We start from the raw sequence: 27,572 nt of genomic DNA on the forward strand, positions 1-27,572 counted from the left end.
CCTGAGTGTCTCCACATTCCTTTATACAGCACTATCTGATAGATGCACAAGCCCAGAGGGATGTGAGCTTTGTCAGTGCTTCAGTTAACTTTTGACTAGATCCCAGTACTAAGTAAGGCAGCTTGTTATGTGCCCAGAGTGTAAAAGCCAGAAACCACCTTGAAGAACAAAAGGTTGCTTACCTATCACTTTTGTTCTTCTGGTGGTTATCTGGGCTTTTACATGCCCTCCCATCCTTCCCACTGAGGGGTCTCCTTCAGGCAGACTCCTTGACTGAGGGAAGGAGGGTTGGTGCAGCCACATATTCTTGATCCAGCCAGCCAGTTTCTTGATCTAGACAGACAATACCACCAAAAAAGCTTATGTCAACAAACAGTTGAAGGAGCCTGGTATACCTGACGCACTGTTTGGAATTGGTGCTTCAGACATCGTATTATGCTGCAGGTAGTACATATAAGGGGCTACCCAAACCAACAAGTGGGTACCCTGAGCAAGTCCCCTACTATTTTCCACAAATGGGGACTCAATCTGGGGGGACGGGTCCTTGGTGCTCTTTTGCTACTGCAGAAGATTACTGACAAAACTGTCTCTGGGCAGTTTTCTGCTACTGCAGAAAACTGCCCAGAGATGAAAGTTTGGGTAGTATAGAAGTTTAATAAATAAATGAATAAATATAGCAGTGGGGGTGAGATTCCCACCAAAAAAGCAGGAAAGTAGTTTGGAAGTTTCCAACATGGTCTCCGCATGTGCGAAGCCCAGAGTGTAAAAGCCCAGATGACCACTAGAAAAACCAAAGTTACAGGTAAGCAGTCTGTTGATCCATTATACCCTAATTAATACACTGCCATAACAGTTTCCCAAGTACCAGAAATTAGGAGAATGAATTTGCTGGAGCTTTGGAGTCCTCACTGAAGGCATTGTTCTTGGGAGCGACATTTCCCAGAATTCCTGGGACACTGCTGTGGCAGCATTCTAGAACATTGAAGCCATGCCACTAGCCCACCTTATTGCTCCCATAAGTCTGTGTGGCAACTGAGAGAACTGACAAAATGTACAGTCACATTCCAGCCTCTGTCTACAGGTCTCTGAATGAGCTCAGAGACCAAAATAAGTAGAGTGATATTATTAGTCTGTCATTTTGAAACTTGGTACCATTGCTAACTATAGTAGAAATGGGAGAATCCTAAAAATGTTCCAAAATAGCTATCCCTTCCACTTAAAGGCCTGCTCATAAAAGTTTACTCCTTTATAGTACATCTATGGTTGGTTGGTTGTGTTGTCAAGTCGGTGTCGACTCCTGGTGACCACAGAGCCATGTGGTTTTCTTGGTAGAATGCAGGAGGAGTTTACCATTGCCACCTGCGAAACACACCAGTGGGAATTCTGGGAAACACACCAGCGGGGATTCGAACCAACAGCCTCCTACTCTCTAGGCAGGTTACTTCCCCGCTGTGCCATTAGGTGGCCACCGAATGGCACATTGGGGAAATGGCTTGACTAGCAAACCAGAGATTGCCAGTTCGAATCCCCACTGGTATGATTCCCAGACTATGGGAAACACCTATATCAGGCATCCGTGATATAGGAAGCTGCTGAAAAGCATCCTCTTATACTGCGTGGGAGGAGGCAATGGTAAACCCCTCCTGTATTCTACCAAAAACAACCACAGGGCTCTATGGTCGACACCGACTCAACGGCTCACACACATCTACTAGCATGTGTGTATTAAAAGTGGACTTTTAAGATGTAATATGAATTGATTGGACTTTGAAAGCACATGTTATAAAATAAAAAGGAGCATTACTGTTTTATAAACCTGCCCTATGCTTTGGTAAATCAGGGCACCTAGTCTAGTGCTAGTGAAAGCCTGGGATGATAAGGATATAGTGTCATGATGTGGCATTTTATAAAGAATAAAAGTTCATCTCTGCCATGAGGGACTTAAAACCTAGATATTGATACAAGGAAACAGGGGAAGGTAGAAGTAAATGGTGTGGGGGGGGGAGGAGGGGATGGGGAGGATTGAGGATGGCTGAATTGGAGGAGCAAAGGTCATGGGCAGGTGTGTAACAGGCTATGAGATCTGAGTGGGAGGAAAGGACAAGGCCATGGAGGATTTTGAAAGAGAGGATAAGGAGCTTGTGCGGAGTCCAGAAGCAGACAGGATGTAAATGAAGGGATTGAAGATGGGAGTATCATAACTACAGCCATGGACAGTGTGCAAGGAGCCATGGGACCCAGACAGAACAGAGCCATGAGACCAGGTTCACTCTGTGGGAGCACTGAAAAAATGATTAGACAGGTAGGAAGATAATCCTTTGAGGACAGAATCATAGAGGCCTAAGGCACATGGGATGAGGAGAGAGAAGGATTAAGAAGGATGAGGACTGAGTTAGATACCTTTCAGTTTGGCACCGAGGAGATGGTTAGTGACTTCTGTGAGAACAGCTTCAGTAGAGTGCAAGGGACAGTAGGAGGTAGAGAAGGAAATTAGAGGACTGTGGGAATAAGTAGCACAGCCCATGAGTCTGAAGGGAAAGGTAGAATAAATGGAGAGCAAGGAAGTGTTTAGAGAATAGGGAAGATAGTGCATGTTTGAATGCAGTAGAGATAAGCTAGGGAATGGAAACAAGTTGATGTGATGAAAAGGAGGAATGTTGGCAGGAGAATCCCACCCCTTCTAACTTCTAGCCTAGGAGTGGGATTTGGGCAGATGTTCTGGGATTCAGTGTGTGTGGGTGGGTGGGAGGATTTAATGAGATTTAATTCCCTGGCATCTCCAGACAGGGCTGAGAGAGACTCCTGCCTAGAGAAGCTGCTGCCAATCTGTGTAGACCAGGATAGGAATGTGCACGGAACCGCGGTGCTGCGGTCTGGCACTGGGGTGGGTGTTCCTTTAAGGGTGGGAGGAAGTTGTACTTAACCCTCCCGCCGCTTTCCCCCCGCCAGCACGTGTATTTTTGGAAGCCTTTTGCGCATACGCACATCACGGAGACATGACATGCGCGCAACACGCGCATGCGCAAAAAGCTTTCTGAAGCCTTTTGCTGCCGAGAGGGGGAATGCTTCCAAAAATACACGCACCAGCGGGGGGAAAGCGGCAGAAGGGGTAAGTACAACCTCCCCCCGCCCTTAAAGGAACACCCTCCCCCTGCAGTGTCGAACTGCCGAACCGCCCCATGTCGGATCGGTCTGGAGGCGTGTAGAATGGCCTCCGGACTGGTCCGTGCACGTCACTAGACCAGGGCTGCTCAACTTCGCCCCTAATACAAATTTTGGCCTAAAACTCCCATAATCCCTGGCTATTGACTGCTGTGGTTGGGGATTATGGGAATTGTAGTCCGAAATAGCTGGGGAGCCTACGTTGAGCAGGCCTGGTGTAGACAATACTGAGCTAGATGCACCAGTGGTCTGCCTTGGTATAAAGCAGCTTCCTATGTTCCTAATGAAGGCAGTAGGTAGTCAACTCATCAGATGAGATGGAGGAAGAAAGAAAAGGTTGAAGGAGGTGAGGAGAAGAGGAAGATATTGTAGTGGATGGTTTCAGTTAGGGCATCTCAAGGAGGCAAAGTCTTGAGCAGAGAGCAAGGAGGGGAAAAGTAAAGGGGCAAACTTTAGCAAGAAGCAAACATATAAAAGAGGCATAATGGATTCCTAGAGGGAACAAGCCGGGGTGGCGATTAGCGAAATAGTTCTTTGGGAGACCAGGGCAAAGCACACATCAAGACTTGCGGACAAGGATGAATTCAAAGTGGAAACTGCAGAATCTATGGACGATGCAGAGGTGACAGAGGATATTGGCAAAAACCATAAGATCAACAGATAAATGGTCACAGAAGGAGCATGAAGCAGAATGTGTGGTGGCTGGACTATACTCAGTATTGAAACAGATAAAGCAGTGATCAGATAAATATCCACAGCAGTGAAGTCAGAGAGTGATGTTCTTGGTGGAGGCAAGATCAGGATAGTGACTAAGGCAGTGTGTGTAGGAGTCCATCCAAAAGCTTGAGATCAAAGGAGGAGGCTTGAGAGGAGATTGGAAGCAGCTTGGTCTGAGGATCAGTTGGAAAATATCATTGGGAGGCAGCTGCTTAAGAAAAACATAGTTCCAAATGCCCATGGGCTTATGGAACTGGTTTTGTCAGTAATTAAAAAAACCAATTAACAGTTTGCCTATAAATTATTATTTCTTGTTTACACAGTCAGACAGGTGTTATTGACTGGTTTGTTTTATCCAGACATCGAGTCCTTCCCAAGGACCTGGGATGCCAGAATTTTATTGTCAATTGTTATAGATATCGTCGCAGAATATAGGCTGTTCCCAGTAAAGCTGCTTTTTGTATTGGCTGATGGTGATTTCTGTGGCCCCTATGGTGTTGAGGTGCTCTTCAAGGTCTTTTGGAACTGCACCCAGGGCGCCAATGACCACTGGGATTATTTTGGTCTTTTTCTGCCACAGCCTTTCAATTTCAATTTGTAGATCTTTGTATTTGATGATTTTTTCTATTTCTTTTTCTTCTATTTTGCTATCCCCTGGTATTGCTATGTCGATTATTTTGACTTGTTTTTCTTTCTTCTCGACTACAGTTATATCTGGTGTATTGTGTGGCAGATGTTTGTCTGTTTGTAGTCGGAAGTCCCATAATATTTTTACATCTTCATTTTCTTCAACTTTTTCATTTTATAGTCTCACCAATTTTTGGCTACAGTTAGCTTGTATTTTTTGCAGATGTTCCAGTGTATCATCCCTGCTACTTTGTCATGCCTTTGTTTGTAGTCAGTCTCTGCGATCTTAATTTGATATCTATACCGCCCTTCCAAAAATGGCTCAGGGCAGTTTACACAGAGAAATAATAAATAAATAAAATGGATTCCTGTCCCCAAAGGGCTCACAATCTAAAAAGCAACATCAGATAGATTCCAGCAACAGTAACTGGAGGTGCTGTGCTGGGGGTGGATAGGTGGATAAATAAAGACAGTGCTAAAGTATCCAGTAGGTTGGTCAGCAAACATGGGAGGTTTTCCTAAATTTGGTGTGTAGTTGTTGGCTAGATCATCTTTGGATACCCAGGTCAGCATTTTTGTAAATTAGAAGCTATTGACACAACCAACCAGTCTAATTCTTGCTTTTTTACCCTGCTGTTTATTGAATGATCCTAAGTAGAGCAGCATTCCAGGCAAGTGTTACATTTGAGTCATCTCACTTCTAATATACTGAAATGTGTTATTTCACAGAAACAATCTTCTTTGGCTGCACACGATCTTTGCTGTTGTTTACCTGATTTTGACAGTCCTCATTATGAGACATCACACTAAAGCCATCAAATACAAGGAAGAAGCCATTGTAAGTTTCTATAATGATGAATATGTTTTTTTAAAGGTACCACTTTTCCGGTTTACAGGTGGCCCTTGTTATTCTTGGGAGTTCCGTTCTGGCCTACAACTGCGTAAAATGAAAACTTGAGTCAGTGAGAATGGGGGGTGGGCTGTTAGGTTCTGGACCCTAGGAAAATGACTGAAAAATCACCAAAAAGACAGGGTAAAAGCAGAAATAAGGATAGAGCGCAGTACTGTACCTTGGCTACCTCAGCTCTCCTGCTCTCCCATTCTCCAGCTCCTCCAGCAATGCCCCCTGGCTTCTCCAATAATGTGTAATCATAATGTTTCCTCACCCCACTGTTGAAGTCCAGCACTTAACACAAACCCCTTGGCCTGCTTGGTTGGCAAAAGAGGCAGGACAACATTAAATCCAATTCAAGTCAAAACAGACAGAAAAGTGTATGAGAATCAAGGAGTGAGAAGAGAATCAATTTTCAATGGATAATTAATTTTTTTATTTTTAAAAAATTGCAATACAGTACTGTAATTACCAAAATTTTAAAAACTAATTTGAAAATTTTAATTTCATCAAAATTAAAATTCCATAAAAGTGATAATTGTAATATTATGAGGCAGCACAATGCTGTCAGAGGCTCCACAGGAATGACTCCAAAAAGCCTTCAAAAGCTCCAGAGCAATGGCTCCTGAAGGCTCCCTAAGGATGTCAAATGTTACCTAAAATGGCTTTTAGAAACAAAATATTCTAAACATGCAGACCGAAGCACTCAACTGTCCTCCAAATTCCTCTCGCAACCCACAAGCACATGCAGCAAGAGCACGACCATGTAAGGGTAGAACTTTCGCTGCCGAAAACCATGGATATGTAAAGCAGCGTACCACAGATAATGAGGTTGGGTATATTATTATTTAACATTTTATATCCCGCTCTTCCTCCAAGGAGCCCAGGGCAGTGTACTACATACTTAGGTTTCTCCTCACAACAACCCTGTGGAGTAGGTTAGGCTGAGAGAGAAGTGACTGGCCCAGAGTCACCCAGCAAGTCTCATGGCTGAATGGGGATTTGAACTCAGGTCTCCCTGGACCTAGTCCAGCACTCTAGCCACTAAACCACGCTGACTTAATTGCAGATATGCAAAACCGAGAGTGCTGAAACTGCAGCTAAGGAGGGCCACCTTTAGTTCTGGGTTAAAATGGGACGGGAGCACTGAAATTTCACGGAAAGTCTCAACATCCTGACAAATAAAGGAGCCACGTACATGTTCTGCTGATTTGCTGTAGAACAGAGTGAAAATGTTTCCTGTTCATAGTGAGGCATTGCCCTTATTCTGATCTGGCTTTGTGATATCTGTCTGGCTATGTAGTGTTATCAGGAAGACTATTCAAAGTGGTAGCAGTGTTTCTTGTCCTTACTCTGATTTTGGCTATGTGATGTCATTAAGATGCCTACATGGTGCTGAAGTAATAATAAATAAAGGTGCTGAAGTTGCAAATTGGAGAAAGAAATAGCTGCAGATAGTATGTGAAAAAGCTAATGTGGGATGGAGATGCATGGAACTCACCACCCTTTTGCCTTGACGTTTTTCATGAATAAAAATTTGATGCAGTTTTAATCAAATCGTATCCCTGATAACTTGGCAAAGAGGCACCTTTCAACATGGTGACTCTCTTTATTTAGCAGGGGGAGAATAACTGGCCCTATCCACCCCCAGCACAGTATCTCCAGTGACTGTTGCTGATGTCTGTCTTGTGTTTCATTTTAGATTGGGAGCCCTTTAGGGACAGGGATCCATCTTTATTATTTATCTGTGTAAACCGCCCTGAGCCATTTTTGGAAGGGTGGTATAGAAATCGAGTAAATAAATAATAAATAAATCATATGCCTTTGAGGGCAAAGCAGTCAAAACTCCCTTTTTAAATTAGTGAAACACAGATGCCAATTTAAAAAACAGCACCTTGACTTAAACTGAGCTTGTTAAATGTAATCTTTACACTAGTCAGGGGCAGATGACATTGTGGCTTTCGAAACTATCGGCCATGGTATCCTACTGGATTGTTTGAGGGATTTGGGAATAGTTGATACATAGCGTTGCAGTGGTTCTGTTCTTATCTCTCAGGTAGGTTCCAGATGGTGTCGCTAGGAGATAGTTGCCCTCTGAAAAGTTATGGTAAAGGGTCATACTTCATGGGAAGTGCTAGATCTTCCTGTTCTTGACAGGGTTGCACTGCCTTCCTCACCCAAAGGGTCAGTCACGTAGCTTGGGAGTGCTTCTGGACCCAGGCCTCACTGGTTACTTGGGTCGAGGCTATGGCCAGGAGTGCTTTTTATCAGCTTGGTTGATATGACAGCTAAGTCCGTTCCTCAAAGAAAATGATCTCAAAACTGTGGTGCTCTCTCTGGTAACCTCTAGACTTGACTGCTAAAATGCACTCTACATGGAACTGCCTTTGTGTGTAGTTCAGAAACTTCAATTGGTCCAAAATGCAGCGACTAGATTGGTCTCTGGGGTTTCTCGGAGAGACCACATTATGCTTGTTTTAAAACAATTGCATTGGCTGTCAATAGGTCCCCAGGTAAAATACAAAGTGCTGGTAATTACTGTTAAAGCCCTAAACAGCTTAGGACCGGGTTACCTGGGAGAGCGCTGCCTTCTGCATGATCCCTACTGTACATTAAGGTGATGGAGAGAGGTCTGTCTCTGGGAGTGGGCCTTCTCTGTAGTCACTCCTGGGCTATGGAATGTGCTCTCTGTAGATATCCATGGCATAACATCTTTGTCAGCCTTTAAAAGAGCCCTTAAGACACATTTTTTGTTTGCCTGGCTTTTAGTAATCTTTGAATGTTTTTTTTAAATTGTCTTACTCATGGTTGTTTTAATAGTTTAGTTTTATTGTGTTTATGGTTTGTGAATTGCCTATAGCCTTTAGAGTCGGGCAGTATATAAAATAAATAAATGTGGTATCTTAATAGCTGAGATCCATGTGATCCATCTCATAGGAAGCTGCCATATACTGAGTCAGACCATAGGTCCATCTAGCTCAGTATTGTCTTCACAGACTGGCAGCGGCTTCTCCAAGGTTGCAGGCAGGAATTTCTCTCAGCCCTATCTTGAAGAAGCCAGAGAGGGAACTTGAAACCTTCTGCTCTTCCCAGAGCGGCTCCATCCCCTAAGGGGAATATCTTACAGTGCTCACACTTCTAGTTTCCCATTCATATGCAACCACCAGGGGGGACAAGTCATGCTTGCTACCACAAGACCAGCTCTCCTCTCCTCTCCTTCAGCCCCAGCCCCCCAGCCCCTTTCCCCCACTCCCAATCCCCACTCGAGTACCTACTTCCTTTCTTGGTTAGGGTATGCTAGGATTGGTGAGTGTTTTTACTTCATGACTAGTCTTGGCATATGCTAACTTAAAAAGTGGGCACTTGTATGGGGATGGGAGGGGGAAGCACATGTTCCCGGAGGGAGATTGAGTGGATCTCAGCTGCTACTGAGGTTCCATGTGATGTCTGAAGTTGCCCTGTATGTCTTGAAAGAGAATATACATCAGTTTTTCTCTCTGGCTTTTACTCTGGTCCAGTCTTCTTGAGAAACTGTGATACGTTTGTCATGTAGGTGAAGCGCACATTGTTTGTAACTGGCCTTCCTCCAAAAGCCCAGAAAACAAGCTTAGAAAATCACTTCAGGTAAGTAAAAATACTTGCCTAAATTATGTTCTGGTTTTTAAATATGGCCTTGCAATTTGAACTCATTTTATTGGATATCTTTGTTTAGTTGTACCGGATTACCAAGCTTTTGTCTCAGAACAAGCTCACGTGAGGGGAAGAAAAATGCTGAATCATCCCCAATATGCTTTTGAGCAAAGGCTTCTCCCAAAACTTTCCTGTATTTCTGGTAGTTTCAAAAATGGCTGCCACCACCACCCTTCTTTATCACAGAGTAGGAGTGTGCACGGACCAGTCCGGAGGCCATTCTAGAGGCCTCCGGACCGGTCTGGAATTCCGGCGGTTCGGCGGGGGTGGGGGGAGTGTGTCTTTAAGGAGGGGATAGTACTTCCCCCCCCCCGCCACTCTTCCCCGTCCGGCGCTGGACTTTCTTAAAACATTCTTGGGGCGGCAAAGTTCCTCCCTGCCGCCCCTGCCCTCGTCGTCGTCTTCCAAGTTAGAAAGCCGAAAAAGCTAGAGCCACGCATGCGCCCTTCGCGGCGTGCGCACGCTCATTGAAGGGCGTTCCTCGTTGAAGGGAGGAACTCTGCCGCCCCAAGAACGTTTTTAAAAAGTCCAGCGCCAGAGGGGGAAGAGCAGCGGTGGGGGGGGTAAGTACTATCCCCCCCTTAAAGACACACTCCCCTCAGTGCTGGACCACGCCTCCGTGGTTCCGTGCACATCCCTATCACAGAGGGTTGCCTCCCTGAGCTTGGGGTGGAAATCCCAAGGAAAACTTTCTTTTGCTATTAGAAAAATACACAAAAATCCTCCCATGTGCAAGCCTACACGTGATGAGAAAACTGATAGATTGCTGACCGGCTCAGGCTTGTGTGCACCAGAATGAGACCCCCTTCCAACTCCCTTATTCAAATGCTACAGACTGTTTCTGTCTGAGGCTCTCCCAGCTTGGAAAGGAAAGGCCATGCTGTCGAGTCGGTGTCGACTCCTGGTGACCACAGAGCCATGTGGTTTTCTTGGTAGAATACAGGAGGGGTTTACCATTGCCATCCCCTGTGCAGTATGAGATGCCTTTCAGCACCTTTCTATTTGGCTGCTGCCCGATATAGGAGTTCCCCATATTCTGGGAAACACACTAGTGGGGATTTGAACCAACAGCCTCCTACTTTCTAGCCAGGTTGCTTCTCCACTGCGCCATTAGGTGGCTTTTCTCAGCTTTTAGTTAAAGGTAAAAAAATATACTCAGTGGTTGCAAGAATACTTCAAAAAGCACCCCAGTTGCAAGGAACAGGGATGTAGGAAAATACAAACGCACCTTTAAAAGCTTGCAGAGTCTTTTGCAATGCCATGGATGGATGAAGGCTAGTGTTTCTTAGCTTAGTTACATTCCAGGTAAACAAAAATAGACCAGTATCAGGAATATGCAACACACACACACACACACACACACACACACTTCTAACACAAAGTCTGACTAAACAAACTTTCCCTAGACGAAAACTCCCCGAAGCTAAAGCCCTGGCTTCTTTTGCCTTGAACTCACCAAACCCTGGATTGAAAATTCAAGCCCCTGAATTCTCTCTCTTCCAAGAACTGCAGTCCTCCTTTTGCAGCCATACTCCATGACCACACATCCTCTGCACCTCCATCCCATCTTCTTCTAACAAATAAACTCTTCTTCCTCTTCAACGGCCCTCCAGATCCCACCCACCTGGTGGGTTGACTGGCTGATCCCTGGAGTTCACCAGCCTGCCAGTCAGGACAGGGTTCACTTCTGGTTAACTCTTTAGGGGAGAGGAGCAGCTGTTCACTACAAGTGTGTTAAAAAAAAGTCTAACTTGATGTGTAGATTATTTTTTCCCTTAAACGTGGGTTTCTGAGGCTAAGTACATATTCCAACTTATATGAAGATAGACCTTGCGTTTAGGGTCTGACATAGAGAATAATCCTACCTGTGCTGTGGCTGCAGATGAGGTACTGGACTCCTTACTCAAGGAGATATCTCATTCCCATTTGCTGGCACTGACAACTAGCCATGCCTGCCCACCCTAAAAGAACTGTGTGTGTGTTAGGGGTGTGCAGAACCAGCTTGACTGCGAACTGGGGTGGTTTGAGTGGTCTGGTTGTGAACCACTGGAAAGGGGGTCAGACCGAAATTGAAACAAACTGGTTTGACATTTTGAACAGTCCGGGCGATGGGTGAGTGCGAGAGGCAACTTTAAAATTAAATGAGAAAGCCTTTAGTACTGGTGGTAGCACTGGGGCAGTGACGAGAGGGAACTTTAAAGTTAAATGAGAAGTATTGGTGGTACTGCTAGTACCACCGCACATGGTCTGGAAGCTCCCTGAGCCCACACAATGGTGGCATGACTCCGGCACTCATCTGGCCTCCACACAGGCTCTTGGGGAAAACGAGTCCAGGCAGCTTCCAGGCCAAGTGCAACAGTACTGTGCAACAGTGCCCCTGCTAACTGGGCAAAGAGGCACCTTTTACCATGGTGATTTTCTTTATTTAGCAGGGGGAGAGTAACTGGACCGATCCACCCCCAGCACAGTACTTCCAGTGACTGTTGCTGGGGTCTATTTTATGTTTCTTTTTAGAATGTGAGCCCTTTGGGGAGAGGGTTCCATCTTATTTATTTGTTTGTTATTTCTCTGTGTAAACCGCCCTGAGCCATTTTTGGAAGGGCGGTATAGAAATCAAATTATTATTATTATTATTATTATTATTATTATTATTACTGCCAGTAGCTGTAAAGGATTTCTCTTTTAATCTTAAAGTTGCCTCTCGCTGCCCTCCCCAGCTGATTGAATATGAATACAAGTATTTATATACTGCTTTTCAACAAAAGTCCCTAAAGTGGTTTACATAAATATAAGTAAAATGGCTCCCTGACCACAAAGAACTCACAATCTGAAAAAGAAACATGAGAGAAACCAAAAGCCACTGGAGGAATGCTGTGCTGGAGATGGATGGGGCCAGTTGCTCTCCCCCTGCTGAATAAAGAGAACCACCACTTGTAAAAGGTGCCTCTTTGCTCTTAGCAGGGGTAGCATCAAACCAGCTCTCACCCCCATGGTTGGGTCCTAATTTGGTTCGAATTCAGACTGAACTGTGAAACAGTTGGTGCACACTGTGTGTGTGTGAGACTGAGACTGAGAGAACGATGGACAGACTGACTGGGAGCTGGGGGAGGGAGACATGGAATTCATTGTGAAGCTAGATCCTGTTGTTCCCCCAGTGTTATAAGTGGGAGCACAATGGGCCTGAGTACTACCACCACAACTTCTTAAGTTGGATGTCATCCCTGTTGATGTTTGACATGATCTCAGTGTATTCAAACCACTGGGATATGCACCTGCGCAGGAGACCAATCGGGAAGATTCTAAAAGCTTCGCATGGTGCTCCTGACTCCACCCAAGGTGTGCATGTGTCCGTCGATATAGGCAGTTGGAGTGCTGCTCTCCTCAGTTCCTTTCCAGCCGCCGACCAGTATGGACACCTCAGAAGGTTCTTCTGCTTGGTTGGGGTTCGCTGCCTCAGCCATTCGGCTAAGTGAGAGAAATATCTTTACATATTCTCTAAATATTGTTGGTTCTTCTTTGTCGGACTGTTTTCATGACAGACAAAAAGAAAAATACATTTGTGTGGAAAATGTAACATTGCTTTCCCCTTGTCAGATCGACACTCCTTGTGTCTTCTCTGTTTGGGAGAAGAACATAATACTGAAAACTGTAAGATTTGTCAGGAGTTTTCTAAACAGACTCGGAAAATTAGACTTTTGAGGTTGAAGGATGTTCTTTACAATTTGGCACTAAAACCTCCATTATCGATGTTGGCGCCCGCCCCGGTATCAAAGCCGGTCGATTCTTCAACATCTAAGAATGCGACTCCATCTGCAAAGTCCTTAAATAAGGAAAAGAAGAGGTCAGCATCAACGCCGAGCCTGAAATCCAGTCATCCTTCGACACCGATCCAGTTCACGAAGGAAGGAGCATCGAAGTCCTCTTCCCCGACTTTAAAAGAGGTCAAATCAGAAAAGGCTAAAGCTTGAATTGAAATGTGGAGCCTCTTCAGCCGCCACTTCGATATCTACTTCCCATAAGAAGACAAAATTGGACTCTGCATCAAAGCACTTGGTGTCGGAGAGATCTTTGACATTGAAACAGTCGACATTGGTGAAATCTTTGAAATCCAAAAACCCATCAATATCTTTGAAACCGAAGGAAGTACTGACATCGAACAAGTAGATATTGGGAAATGAGTTGTTGACATCATACTCGGTACCAAAATTTATGATAGAAACATTGAAAATTGTGTCTATAAAGGAGGCGCAAAATGAGGGGGTGTTAACACTAGACTCTCTGACCTCTCATTTGCTATTGGTTATGACAGAAGTTCCTCTGTGTAATATGATGGCTTTGCCTTCGAAAGCTAATGTAGTACTGTCTCAGAGTGTATACCTCTTTCCTCCACCTCTTCAAAAAATTATTGGCCTTAGCGATACTGATAATGTGGTTGAAGTTCCAAGGACTCCATCTTCTCTCCCCCCACCCCCGTCTCTCATGGCTGTCTAATGGAGGATGAGAGACAAAATATGATTAAATGGAAAACTGAGAAACTATGGAGTGTGCACTCGTACAGCCCCATATGCCCTGCTTCTTCACAATTGCATCAGGGAGGAGGCAATTGTACTTATCAGAGCAAGACCCACCAGACTTTCCAATCAACCACACACCCATCTTTTTAAAGGGTTCAATCATACTGATATGCGTAAACTTTACGTGTGGTGCACTACCCTGACTCAGTCAGGATGAAGGCATTTTTATGCCCACATGATTTTCATCATCCCAGAGAAGTTACACATACAGTCACCTCAGGTTCGATGTCATTCCATACAACTCAAGCTACCATGTTGACGCAAACTGATCCTGGGTCACCTCTTGCACCAAACGCTCCATCAAATCCACAGTTTCCAGTGCAACCTGTTCTTCCACTGTTACAGCTGGCCCTCAAAGTCCAGCTTTGGTACCCACAGAACATACCCCACCCCATGTAATGGGCATTCTCCCACCCTGGAAGATCCAGCACCAGATTCAGACACGGATTTTCAATCCGGCTATCAATCTAGGCCAAAACCACCTTATGTACCTAATGCTCCCTATGGGAAGTACCGGTCTCAATACAAGCCCACCGATAGGAGAGATTAAGAAATCCTCAAGACCTCCAGGTAAACCCTATCAGCGTAGGGGAAAATCCAATGTCCAGCGCCCCAAACAGGGTGAGAATTCAAAACACTGCCTCACTTACAAGATGAATGGGTCTTGGACTATTACCCAGAGGCGACTTCACATAAATGTGCTGGAACTGCTGGGGTGCTTCCTCAGTTTGAAGGTCTTCAGACTGATATTACAAGGCAATATAGTACAATTTATGATGGACAACACTACAGCCATTGCATACGTGAACAATCAAGGGGCGACTGTCTCATGTCCCCAATGCAGCTTGGCATTGAAGCTTTGGGACTGGTGCATTCAACATGGAATTCATCCCATTATAATCCACATCAAAGGAGTCGACAATGCACTTTGCATCACTCAGACTCTCACGAATGGAGCGTGTCCATGGCCTATCTGTTACCGATATTCCCACATATGGGGGTTCCTGAGAGTGGGCTTATTCATGTCAGAGGAGAATATGAGATGTGATCTGTTTTGTATAAGGGTGGGCATAGGGGCCAAATCCATGGGGGATGCTTTTCTTGTTCCGTGGCTCTATATTACATATTCTCACTCCTTCCCTTGATCCCAAGAGTCCTCAACAGGATGATCCATCAAAAGATAGATTGCATTCTGATTACACCGGATTGGCCATGTCAGGCATGTTATCCGACCTTGTTGAGACTGTCCAAGGGTAGGTACCAACTTCTGCAAGCCGTTCTGGACCTGCTGCCCATGCATCACGGCCAGCTGTTGCATCCAGACATCAAGAAGCTGAAACTCACTGCCTGGAGAATCAAATAACTGAACCCAGTGCCCAGCTACTAGAAGAAATCCTCTTTAATGAGAAAAAAACTATGCGAAGACGTATGCTGGCAAGTGGAAGCGCTTTACATTGTACGCAGCATCACACTCTTGTTCGCCCTCAAGGACTACCATATTGCAGATACTGAAATATCTCTCTGGCCTAAAACTGACTGGCCTCTCTAATGCATCTATTAGGATCCACCTTGCCGCTATCTCCAGCTGTCATGGGGGAGTGGATGCCTCTACTGTCTTCTCCCCCCCACTCTTTTCCAAAAGGTTTCTTATGGACTGGAGAACATGTAGTCCATACAATGACCCCGGCACCACAATGGTCGCTGTGTCTAGTTCCGACAGGTCTCATGAACACCCTGTTCGAGCCTATGGCTGCGGTCCCTCTATGGTTCTTGTCTATTAAAACAGTCTTTCTCATAGCTATCACCTCGACCAGAAGGGTGGGGGAGTTGTGAGCCTTAAGGTCTGATTCCCCTTATATCGGGTTTCATAAAGGCAAAGTAATCATGCATATCAACATATCTTTTATTCCTAAAGTAAACACAAGTTTCCACGTCAATCAGGATGTAATCCTGCCGGCATTTTTCTGTAACCCACAGTCTGCCTTAGAGTGATCACTATGCATTGGCCTTCTATCTGGATAGGACTCGTTCCTTTCGTAAAGATAAGACTTTTTGTTTCCTATAGAAAGGACAAGAAAGGCACACGAATCACTCACCAACGCTTGTCCCATTGGATTGTCCAAGTCATAGTTGAGGCATACAAGTCTCAGGGCAAAGACCCACCTAAGGTTGTTAAAGCTCACTCTACAAGGGCGGTATCATCTTTGGCAACCAATCTATCAGGAGTCTCCATGATTGAGATTCGGAGAGCTGCAACTTGGTCTTTGGACCACCCCTTCATTAAGCATTATGTGCTGGCCCTAAGGTCCTCCAAGGATGCACATTTTGGGAGGGGTATCTTGAAGCAGGTTCTATTCTAACTATGCATGAGGTAGGTCCAATGGCTGAGGGAGGCTGATGGCGGCCTGTGTTCAGCCACCACCACCGCTGCCCCCTGGCCCCATCCCCCACATCAGATGCGGGGGTGTGTGACCTGCATCTGATGTCAGATATGGGGGGTGGTCTCCCTCCCAGATGGGCCCATGTGGCCCCGTTTGGGAGAGAGATTGGCCTTGCTGCATTGGCAGCAAGACCAGGAGCAGCTCTCCCTGCTTTTGAAAGGCAAGGTGAGTCAGTCCGGCCACGCTGCCAATGCAGTGTGGGCCAATTTCGGTCCCAAATGGGGTGGCGTGGCCCTGTTTGGGATGAAAATAATGCCCCCCGCATCTGATGTCAGATGCAGGGGTCATGTCTGGGGCCACAAGGCGCAGCCCCTGGGGGCAACAGCCCGGGTTCTTTGAACCTGTTCACCCAATGATGGCTCTGCTCCAGGATAAGGTCCAAGAAATCCTCCTCCTGTAACAGGAGCTTGCTAATCGCCCAGTGGTGTGAATACACTGCGATCACGTCAAGGATAAACAGGCTGCTTACCTGTAACAGATTATCCTTGAGTGATCCTAGATATTTACACATTCCACCCTAAATCCCTTCTTTCTTGGAGGTCGTGTTCTGGGCAACATTGATGTTTTTACTTACCTAGTTCTCTCACTTACCTCTCTAGTTCCATTTATGGTGGTTGCTGACGTCCAGCCATCCAGGAACCGAAGAGAGCGGCATGCCAACCCCCTATATCGATGAATGCATGTGCGCCATGGGCGGAGTTGGAAGCGCTGCGCAAAGCTTTTAGAATCTTTCTGATTGGTCTCCTGCACAGGTGCATATCCCAGTAGTTTGAATACCTAAGATCACTCAAGGATAATCTTTTACAGGTAAACAACCTGTTCTTCCCTTTCCTTTTCATAAACATTTATTGGAGATGGGGTGGAACTCATGACACAGTGTTTATGCGCTAGAACACTGCTGCAGCAAGAGCTGGGAAGCCTGGAGGTTCCCCAGATGTGGGGCTTTACTGTGTTGTGAGAAAGTGTTGTAAATTAGGACGAGTTAGGATTAAAGTATATAAAGTGTGCATAAGCATAAAAGAGCTTAAATTGGAGTAAATCTGGGCTGTTCACATTGCTGCTTTTTATTGTGATTCATTACAATTTGTTACAGTTCTTCAAACCTTGGCTTGTTCATATGGCAGGGTTATCCCCATCCATCCCACCCATTTCTGGCCAATACACTTGCAGAGGGGGTGCCTTCTGCTTCTTATTGGTGCATTCTTGTGCCCAGGTAGACAAGGAGTGAGTGTGTTTTCAGTGCGTGGTTTCCAGTTATTTTTTCCAAATTTTAATTTTTTTTCATTCCAGTGCTCTTGCACAAGTATGTCTGCATGGAAATCCAGTGTCTGCAGGGAACAATCCAGTATTCTATTGTAACTAAGTGCTGCTTCAATTTTGGAGCTCTCACTGAGAGGAGGCAGGAAGTCCAGACACTGGGTTCTGCGTATGCGTACTTCTCAGGGATTTCCCCACTTCTTGTTTTTTATTCCTGTTTGGTGCTCTTGCGCACACCCCTGATATTGCAAAAGGAAGAAAACAATGCAGAAATCCCTTTGAAGTAACACTGTTATGCAAGAGCACCTTCTCAAACTCCAAAAACACAGTCTCGGGTGGGGGGGAGAGAAAAAGTTAAAATTTTTTAAAAAAATAAGCCAAAATTGCACTAACATTAGAGAACTGTGGCAAAAAAATACTTCTCATCAAAGAATCACTGAACTTTAAAAAAAAAAAAAAAAAAAACCACTGTTAAAAATCAATGGCTGGACCAATTTACTTGAAATTGAATAAAGTCCTGCCATCCTTAACTACTTGTGCACCAATTTTCAGAGCTGTCTGCCCAGCCATTACTGCACTCAAAACTCTTCGCTCTTCCCCATAGATTCTTTGGTTTAAAAGGGGGTCCTTGTACACCCACACTGGTTCAAAAGGATCTCGCTTAATTTGCTTAGTTTGAAATGGTGCCGGTGTGCAAGGACGCCGTATGTGTGTCGTTGGTGGGAGGAAGGCTCAGAGAACAATAACCGTGGCTGTGGGGCAGGGGAAATTGCTTGAACTGCAGGATGTGACTGCGGCTGCTATTTTGTATTTCTACCACCATTTTATCTTCTGATTTTCTGGTAACTTTAATGATATTTTGGGGTTCTATCCAATCCTTTATGGGCTTCTGAATACAATACAAAGCGTGAAAGCTGCTATGGATTTTGGATTTGCTGCTGGCAGTGTGTGGGTTCCATTCCAGGAAACACTCACCGTTGGTGAATTTGCGATTGGGAAGCAATAGGGAATCATTGCAAATGAGGTTAGGGAATTGCGGTTGAAAAACAAGGTAAACAGAAGAAATCCCCTGCCCCCAGTTTTTGTTTTTTTAGAAATTCACCCAACTGCAGATACTGAAATCCGTGATTGGGGAAACCACGATTGATGCTGGATGACTGTATTGACCAGAAACTGACTGCACAGCACAAGAAACTATTCTGCCCAGTTAGGAATTGAGAGGGATGGCAGGTGGCACTCCCCAAAGTCATTCTTGGGCAGGTAGCCACGCCAGCACCTCTTGCTTTATCTGTGATGTCTCTCCATATGGTGCAGCAAAAATGCTGGAGTATCTCACACTCCCATTTTCAAACTCTCCCAAAGTGCAACCTGCACACTTAAACACGCTTTAATATGTAACAACATTACATATTTTTTCCTTTTTAGTACAAATATTAATATACCGTTTTCCAACCAGTATACTAAAAAAAAAAAAGGATTGCATATTAGGATCAGTTGTCATGAAAAAAACAATGGCTGTTTGACAGGTAACTTTGCTGTTACCATATTGAAGTCACTGTAAATTCCCTCCGCCCCACCCTCTTATGAACTCCTTCCTACCCTTTGCGTAGTGAAGCAGGAGTAAATTGCCATTTGGAAATCCTCCTTAGCACAGTTTGGGGGCCAATTCAAAATGAGCCCCAAAGCTGAAATACATGCGCTTTTTATTCTGAGCGCCCCCCCCCCCCGGCCATTTGAAGTTTGGTGCCGTTGCCAATTTCTTCTACGTTGTCTCTTTGTAGGGAGGCATATCCAACCTGTAGCGTGCAAGAGGTCCAGCTATGTTATGATGTATCCGGACTCTCCTATCTCTACAGTCAGAGGTACCTGTATGAATAATGTTCTAGTTAAACCATAGCTTCATTAAAAACTTTGTCAGAAAAATGCTTTTTGTGGTAGAGAAGATTCTGATATCAGAATGATAGTATTGTCTTTGCCAGTGTTAAAGTGATTACAGACTTGTAGCACCACTGCAATGTGGAGTTTTGCGTTTAGAAAAAACCTGAATGGGGAAATAGTGAAAATGGGGTGAAATGGTTGTGTTACTCTTCCACACTAGGGTAATTTTGTGTGTTGCATGTCACTATATGATATGTACCTGCATGGTCACTAGAGAGAACTAATATGTGGCATAGTGGCTAAGACTGAGCTTCAGATACTACAGAGCTTGTCTGCAGTTGCCACCATCATTTGCTATCTTTCAGCCTAACCTACCTCATAGAATGGCAAGGGGAAAAGCCCTTTTGTAAGTTTCTTTGGGGGAAAGATGGGATAAAAGCATAATAAATAAGAGCATGGCTCTTGCACTTAAAGAGAACAGCATGGGTCCACACACTGTAACAAATACCTGCTATTTCAGTAACATGTTAAGTGGACATTTTTATGTTATCTTGGCCGCATTTGCATGTAACATGAAACTGGAGGTTGATGAACCCGTGGTTTCAATTTGAAACTATGAATTGTATCGCAGACGTTTGCTGGACCACAGTCTGGCAACCTTGTTTCAGGAGAGGGAAGCTCCTCCTTCCTCCTAGTCTGCTGAGGACACATTCCAGCAAGCTCCATAGTGCTGCCAGACTGTAAGCAAAGCATCAGCATGTCACCAGAGTGGCTACGATTGCCACGATCTTGAAGGGAGCATGCTGAGCGTGATTGTGCCTTTTTGGCTCGGTATGGAAAGGGCATTTAAATCCCTTTAAATGCCATGCCAGTGCTGCTTCTTACAGTGATCGCACTGCCTGCCTTCAACTAGCCCTATAACAAAACTGTCCCACACAAGCACAACTTGGATTGCCAGGAAAGGGAAACAAGGGACAGAGTGGGAAGAGAAAATGCCCCTGTGTGACTTTGCTGCTTGACAGGCAGACAAGCTTAGGATGGGACATGGTGGCATCCCTGTTGCTGTCCAACTGCATTGCTGGATCAGAGACAGAATGGGAGGGGCTGGGCTGGTCCTCCAAGAGGCGGCCAACGAGAAGCACTGCAGGCATGGAGCTGGTGCAATCCCAGGTGGATCTGCACCACTATCTCTGATTGCAATTTCAAAAACTTCACAGAACCGCGATTATGGTGCCATCCACATTTGGACGCAACACTTTGGCAGGCAAACCTCAGGTCTCGGTGGGGAACCTTACTGCAAACTGAAGGTTCAGTTTGGAGTTTGGTGAGGCAAACCGCAGGTTGCTTTCAGCTCGAAACCACAATTCTACAAATTTGGACATAATGAAGTTCCAGCCTCTGCCCCATTTAACTCCAGTTTCGCGTTATGTCTGAATCCGACCTTTATTTTTTATACAATAAAATGCCTATCTATCCAAAAAATCTAAGCTTTGTGAGATTCTTCCCTAGTTGGTTATTAACAATTAAGTACAAGGGTTCAAAGTGAAGCCTATGTGAATTCCGTCTGCATTATTCATTGTGCATGATTTTATTAGTACAAATGTTAAGTGTTAGATATAGATATAGGCTTGTGAAAATAGTTGTACTGCGGATCTACTCTTGCATCACAAAAACTTTGTTCGTCCTTAGAAAAGTGGCTGAGAGAAGTTTGATTTATTATTCAAACTTGCATCGGAAGTTTGGCAAGCGGTATTTAATAAACCCCAAACCATGTGGCCAGTTCTGCTGTTGTGATGTCAAAGGTTGTGAGAGGGTAAGAAAATACTACATTTCTTCTTAATTGGCTAAAATCTTGGATGATTGCAATAGAAAATTAACAAATCTCTGTGACTTGCTGTTTTAAAAAAGAAAAACCTAATGTCTGGAAAAAGAAAACGAGATACTATTCCAGAACTTATCTTAAACTGCTAAGAGTAACTTAAACACTTCATAATATTCTGTAATAAATAACAGAATTTTGCTTTCCAACAGGAGGATGCTATAGACTACTACACCAGGACTACAACTAAATATTTAGAAGCATATTTGAAAGAGTTAGAGATGGTTTATGATAAGCCATTGGGAATGGCTTTTATAACATTTCAGGAAAAATCTATGGCAGCATAGTAAGTGTGTGTTCACTAATTCAATATTGTATCTAAAGGTGGAATGAAATATTAAGCCTATCCCTATTTACACTCCCAAAGTAGTTCATAGGTCATATTGAAAGCCATAGGACACCACTCTGAATCTTTTTCTTCACTACTTAAAACATTTAACCAAAGTTGTCAGTTGATTGGTTTGCCTTAATCAGAATAATTTTTTTGTCTGAACTGCATTTATACGAGATGCCTAACTATTAAAAGGTTTTCCCCCATGCAGTCAACATTATCCTATTTTTAATTTCTGGTTCTATTACAGTGAGGGAAATAAGTATTTGATCCCCTGCTGATTTTGTCCGTTTGCCCTCTGACACAGAAATGACCAGGCTATAATTGAAATGGTAGGTTTATTGTAGCTGTGAGAGACAGAATAACAACAAACAAACCCTCAAAAGCCCAGTGCCCAAAAATCAAAATAGTTTCCCAATGTGGTGTTTAAGCCATTTGGATAGACAGGATGTACTGGGATACTTGCACGCCAACTTTCGTGTTTTATAGCAGGGTTTCTTAACCTTGGCTTGACTATTGCAATGCACTCTACGTGGGGCTGCCTTTGTATGTAGTCCGGGACTTCAGTTCGTTCGATATGCGGCAGCCAGATTGGTCTCTGGGGCAACCCGGAGAGACCATATGATGCCTGTTTTGAAACAGTTACACTGGCTGCCAATAAGTTTCCAGGCAAAATACAAAGTGCTGGTTATTACCTTTTAAAGCCCTGAATGGCTTGGGTCCGAGATATCTTAGAGAGAGCCTTCTTTTACATTATCCTTACCACACGTTAAGGTCATCTGAGGAGGTCTGTCTCCAGTTACCACCGGTTCGTTTGGTGGCGACTCGGAGGCGGGCCTTCTCTGTAGCTGCTCCCAGGTTGTGGAATGCACTCCCAGCAGAAATTTGTAATCTTAAATCCTTAGTGACAGCCCTTAAAACCCATCTGTTTGGCCTGGCCTTTCAGGGTTTTTAATTAGTTTTAATTGTTTTAAAGCTAACTTGGTTTTCAGGGTTTTAATTGTTCTGATAGTTTAATTGTTTAAGATGTTTTAAAATTGGTATTCATATTTGTATTTCTGTTTTAATTGTTATTGGTTTTAATTGTTTCTGTTTTTAATTGTAAACCACCCTGAGCCATTTCGGAAGGGCGGTATAAAAATCGAATTAACAACCACCACCACCACCACCTTGTGCCCCCAGATTTTGTTGGACTACAACTCCCAGAATCAACAGCCACAAAGGCCATGTCTGGGGATTCTGGGAATTGTAGTCCACCGATAGAGAGGAGAGCTGGTCTTGTGGTAGCAAGCATGACTTGTCCCCATAGCTAAGTAGGGTCTGCCCTCGTTGCATATGAATGGGAGACTTGATGTGTGAGCAATGCAAGATATTCCCCTCAGGGGATGAAGCCGCTCTGGGAAGAGCAGAAGGTTTCAAGTTCCCTCTCTGGCTTCTCCAAGATAGGGCTGAGAGAGATTCCTGCCTGCAACCTTGGAGAAGTCGCTGCCAGTCTGTGAAGACAATACTGAGCGAGATAGACCAATGGTCTGACTCAGTATATGGCAGTTTCCTGTGTTCCTGTGATATCTGGGGGCCCAAGGTTGTTGTTGTTGTTGTTGTTAACAACTATTAATAGTTAACTATTTAAGTTGAACTTCAAGAATATATCGACCTCTCAGAGTCCTTAAGATCTCTCCCAGCAGCTTACTTATACTCATTTATTCAAAGTATTGATAGGCTTATTCTGGAACTCATCTTAATGCTCTCCCCTCAGCATTTTTAAAGGGCAGGTACCGTAAAATTCCAGTTTCCCAGTTATTATGCCCATGTGGCTCTGGTGAGGTTGAGATAACTGCTCATGTCTTTTTATGATGCATACTGTATTCTGAAAAAACTTCTGAGGTGTGAATTCTCATTCTATCATAGCAAATGATATTTTTTTCAATTAAACAACTCTCATGACCCCACTTTCACTTTTTCACACTCTCAATTACTATGAATATGAGGAAGTAATCAATTTAGCACACTTCACCTTATGAAGACAAACCTCAGAAATTCACCAAAATTCACCCCTCTGCCCAATCACTCTGAAATTGGGGACGGGTGGTAGCCTCCACTCATTAGGCACTATCTACCAGCCCACGCTACTCCTTTGGGGCAGATCCACTTTCTGCCCCCATCTGCCCCAAAGACACCAAAATTTCAAATATTCCCAAAAAATCAGCCCTCTGCCCAATCCCCCTGAAATTGGGGTGGTAGCCTCCACCCATTAGGCACTACCACCCCACCCCACTCTTTTGGGGCAGATCCACTTTCTGCCCCCAAACTGCTCCAAAGTCACTAAAACTTCAAAAATTCTCAAAAAATCAGCCCTTTGTCCAATCCCCCTGAAATTGGGGTGGTAGCCTGCACCCATTGGGCACTACCACCCCACCCCAAAATTTTGCCCCTGGGCCCCTTCCCCCCCAAATCGATTCGGATTCGGATTAAATCCGAATCTGAACCGAATCAAGGGTGATTCGGGTGGCCCATATTCGGGCACAAAACAGAACAGGGGTGATTCGGTTCGGGTCCCGAACCAAATCACCGAATACCTGAATTACACACCCCTAACTATGACCTTATTGGTCATGTAGTATTTTACAAGTCATTGTTTTAGTATTCTAGTATTGTTATCTCCATTATTGATTACCTTGCTTATTTTGTAGATTGTATCATTACTTGTATTCTGGTCTGTGACCATAATAAAGTATGTATAAGTATCTGCACTACAGATAAACAGTAACCAAATGTTGGCACAGAATTATGTGCATCAAAGAGTTTTTAATATAAAAAGCAATACTAATGTTTATTGAGCAAGTGACATTGAAGGGATGTACAAACACTGCTTTGATCAGGTTTGATTGCTTTTTGTCAAGTCTGTGTGTGCATACTGAGCATTTCCAAGCAAGCATAAAGTTAACATTTTCTCTTACTGCAGTATTCTTAAAGACTTCAATGTCTGTAAGTGTGAGGGCTTTAAGTGTAAAGGAAATCCCCAGCCATCAGCCTACAGCAAAGAACTCCTCGTTTCAATGTGGGATGTTGCATATGCTCCCTATCCAGAGAATATTATTTGGTAACTTGTCTGTTTTTTCTTTCTGTTCATATTTGGAAGACATGAAAGTAGGAATTGTTTTAGAGTTTCCAGAATTTTAATTTTCTTTTGGCTGTATTGCATAGATTGTCATATTATTTAGTTATCTTGAAACACAGGGATAGGAAGCTTGAAATCTGTCGGCAGCACTGACAATAGTCTTAAATCATGTCTACACTATAAAAACATATAACAGGTTTGAAATCTGTTTTAACTATTATGGCTCTTCCAGAGAACCATCTTACCCTGATCCAATTGTGCATGTGCCCAGCAGTCAGAGCTGAGCCCTCTTCAATGAGCAGTAATTGTATCTATGAGCTGTGCCAGGGTGAGCATGTGGGACATAATCCAGCCCAACAGAAGAGAAAATATCCAGAATGGTACAAACTGTATTGAGAAGCCAGATGCATTTCAAACTCTGTGTTCAAGGAAATAGTTTTTATCAATAAATACATCTGTGTGTTTTTACATATAAATTGTGATAATGCTGCTCTTTCCTGGTTTAAAAATTACTATCCTGAAGAAGATCCTACTCCAAAATGTGGTGGTGTTCTTGAATAAACATTGGCATGCGCCCCCCCCCCCCCCACCGCCCCAGTATTTGTGTTGCTAAGGGAGGGAGATTCAAAGAGAAAGCAGCAGGCCAAGGGGAGGTTAAGCATCCCCCTTTTTGCTGTTCCTCTGTTTAAAATCATTCTTCCTCCCCACAGATACTTGACATTTGCTCAGTAAAGTAATTTTGACCTCTTAACAGTATAGTCATGCTACCTGTTAATATTAGTTGTGCAAAATGCACTTATTAATATGCTTTCTGTTATGTCTCTTGCCTGGCAGGCATAATCTTTCAGTTCAAGGGCTGAAATGGTGGTTTTGGTGGTGTCTTATCAATCTGGTCCTCTTTCTTGTGTTATTTTTTCTGACTACCCCTTCCATCATTATCTCAACTATGGACAAGTTCAATGTAACCAAGCCAATTCAGTATCTTAATGTGAGTAGTGCACTATTCATCATCTTTTCTTTATTCCATGATAGACATTCTGCTTGTAATACTGAGCTGTAATTTATATTTCCCCTCTCTTTAATTTTCTCTTTGGTTTTTATGTAAAACTAGGAAGGTGTAGAACAGCTGAGGTTAGTTCAGCTATATGTAACAAATGGCACACTTACAGGATCTTGCCCAGAAAAGATCCATTTAGTGCGCATTTGAAGATCTCTGCTCTGGCAATACATGTCATAAAGAAGTGATTCTTTTCTGCACATATTGCATCTGCAAGCTGACATCTGGCGGAGTCGTCCAGGGTTGTGAGAGGGCTAGTATGTGCCCCTCCTCCCTTGAATTGGAATGTTGCTGGTTGCTGGAAAGTTATTGGTAGCCAGTGTCGCTCTTGGTATAGGAGTAATATGGTCTCTCTGAGATGGCCCGGAGACCAACCGGGCCATTTCGGTTGGTGTTGCTGGTGTCTGTCTTATTTTTATTTTTAGATTGTGAGCCCTTTGGGGACAGAGATCCATCTTTCTTTGTTTGTTTGTTTTATTTCTCTATGTAAACTGCTTTGGAAACTTTTGTTGAAAAGCGGTATATAAATATTTGTTCTTGTTGTTGTTGGAACTGCTGTGTCACCTGCTGCGACATTTTATAGTTCTTTGGGTAAAATATCTCTTATTCAAGCCAACTTAAATCCCACAATTACTGTAGTGTCTGATGCAAGGGTGTCCAGCAACTCCTCTTACGTGGTTGGTCTGGATCAGTTTCAGTTTGTGACTCCTGAGGATGTTGAAAACCTGCTTAGAACGGTGTGGTGTCCCCCAGGGCTCCATATTGTCTCCAATGCTTTTTAACATCTACATGAAACCGCTGGTAGAGATCATCAGGAGATTTGGTGCAGGGTGTTATTAGTATGATGATGACACCCAAATCTATTTCTCCATTTCAACATCATCAGGAGAAGGCATCGCCTTCCTAAATGCTTGCCTAGAGGCAGTGATGGGCTGGATAAGGGAATAACAAACTGAGACTGAATCCAAATAAAATGGAGGTACTTATTGTGTGGGGTTGGAACTTGGGAAACTATTTTGATCTGCCAGTTCTGGATGGGGGTCACACTTTCCCAAAAAGAACAGGTACACAGTCTGGGGATGCTTCTAGATCCAAACCTCTTGCTGATGACCCAGGTTGAGGCAGTGGCCAGAGGTGCTCTCTATCAGCTTTAGCTGATATGGCAGCTGTGTCCATTTCTTGAGATAAACTACCTCAGAACGTGGTACATATGCTGGTAACCTCCATACCTGACTACTGCAATGCGCTCTATGCAGCGCTGCCTTTGTACATAGTTTAGAACAGGCCTGCTCAACTTCGGCCCTCCTGCAGATGTTGGCCTACAGCTCCCATAATTCCTGGCTATTGGCTACTGTGGCTGGGGATTATGGGAGTTGTAGTCCAAAAACAGCTGGGGGGCCTAAGTTGAGCAGGCCTGGTTTAGAAACTACAATTGGTATAGAATGCAGCACCAGGTTGGTCTCTGGGCCATTTCGGAGAGACCATATCACTCCTATACTAAGAGCGACACTGGCCACCAATAACTTTCTGGGCAAAATACAAGTTGCTGATTATAACGTATAAAGCCCTAAATAGCTTAGACCCAGGGCATTTAAGAGAAAGTCTTCTTCACTTTGACCCCACTGCCCATTGAGATAATCTGGAGTGGTTTGTCTGCAGTTGCCACCAGCACGTCTGGTGGCTACTGTTTAGGGACAGGCCACGTCTGTTGCTTCCCTGAAACTGGAATGCGCTCCCTGCTGAAATAAGAGCCTCCCATCTCTGAAAACTTTTCAAAAGTCTCTAAAGACTTTTTTTTACCCAAGCTTTTCAATCTGATTGTGGTTTTTAATTGTTCTTTATTTTGTTGTAAACTGCCCAGAGATGGAAGTTTGGCGTGGCCTACAAATTTGGAAAATACATCAATTTAAGACAACTATACAATATTAGCCTAATCTTCTAATTATTTC

The 27,572-nt window shown here is 44.0% G+C and overlaps 1 protein-coding gene across 5 annotated transcripts in view; it reads left to right on the plus strand.

Moving 5' to 3' along the window:
* TMEM63A (transmembrane protein 63A) overlaps positions 1-27,572 on the plus strand; it is a 75,203-nt gene that overhangs the window by 25,625 nt on the left and 22,006 nt on the right. For all 5 annotated transcript variants that reach the window (XM_053307636.1, XM_053307660.1, XM_053307644.1 and 2 more), the window contains exons 8-14: positions 5,236-5,344; positions 8,952-9,022; positions 19,142-19,222; positions 20,928-21,051; positions 21,270-21,403; positions 24,411-24,548; positions 25,401-25,554. In XM_053307636.1, the coding sequence (XP_053163611.1) occupies positions 5,236-5,344; positions 8,952-9,022; positions 19,142-19,222; positions 20,928-21,051; positions 21,270-21,403; positions 24,411-24,548; positions 25,401-25,554 (811 nt within the window). The remainder of the gene's footprint in view (positions 1-5,235; positions 5,345-8,951; positions 9,023-19,141; positions 19,223-20,927; positions 21,052-21,269; positions 21,404-24,410; positions 24,549-25,400; positions 25,555-27,572) is intronic.

This window comes from Hemicordylus capensis, chromosome 1, assembly GCF_027244095.1.
Source record: "Hemicordylus capensis ecotype Gifberg chromosome 1, rHemCap1.1.pri, whole genome shotgun sequence".
Classification (NCBI taxonomy): Eukaryota; Metazoa; Chordata; class Lepidosauria; order Squamata; family Cordylidae; genus Hemicordylus; species Hemicordylus capensis.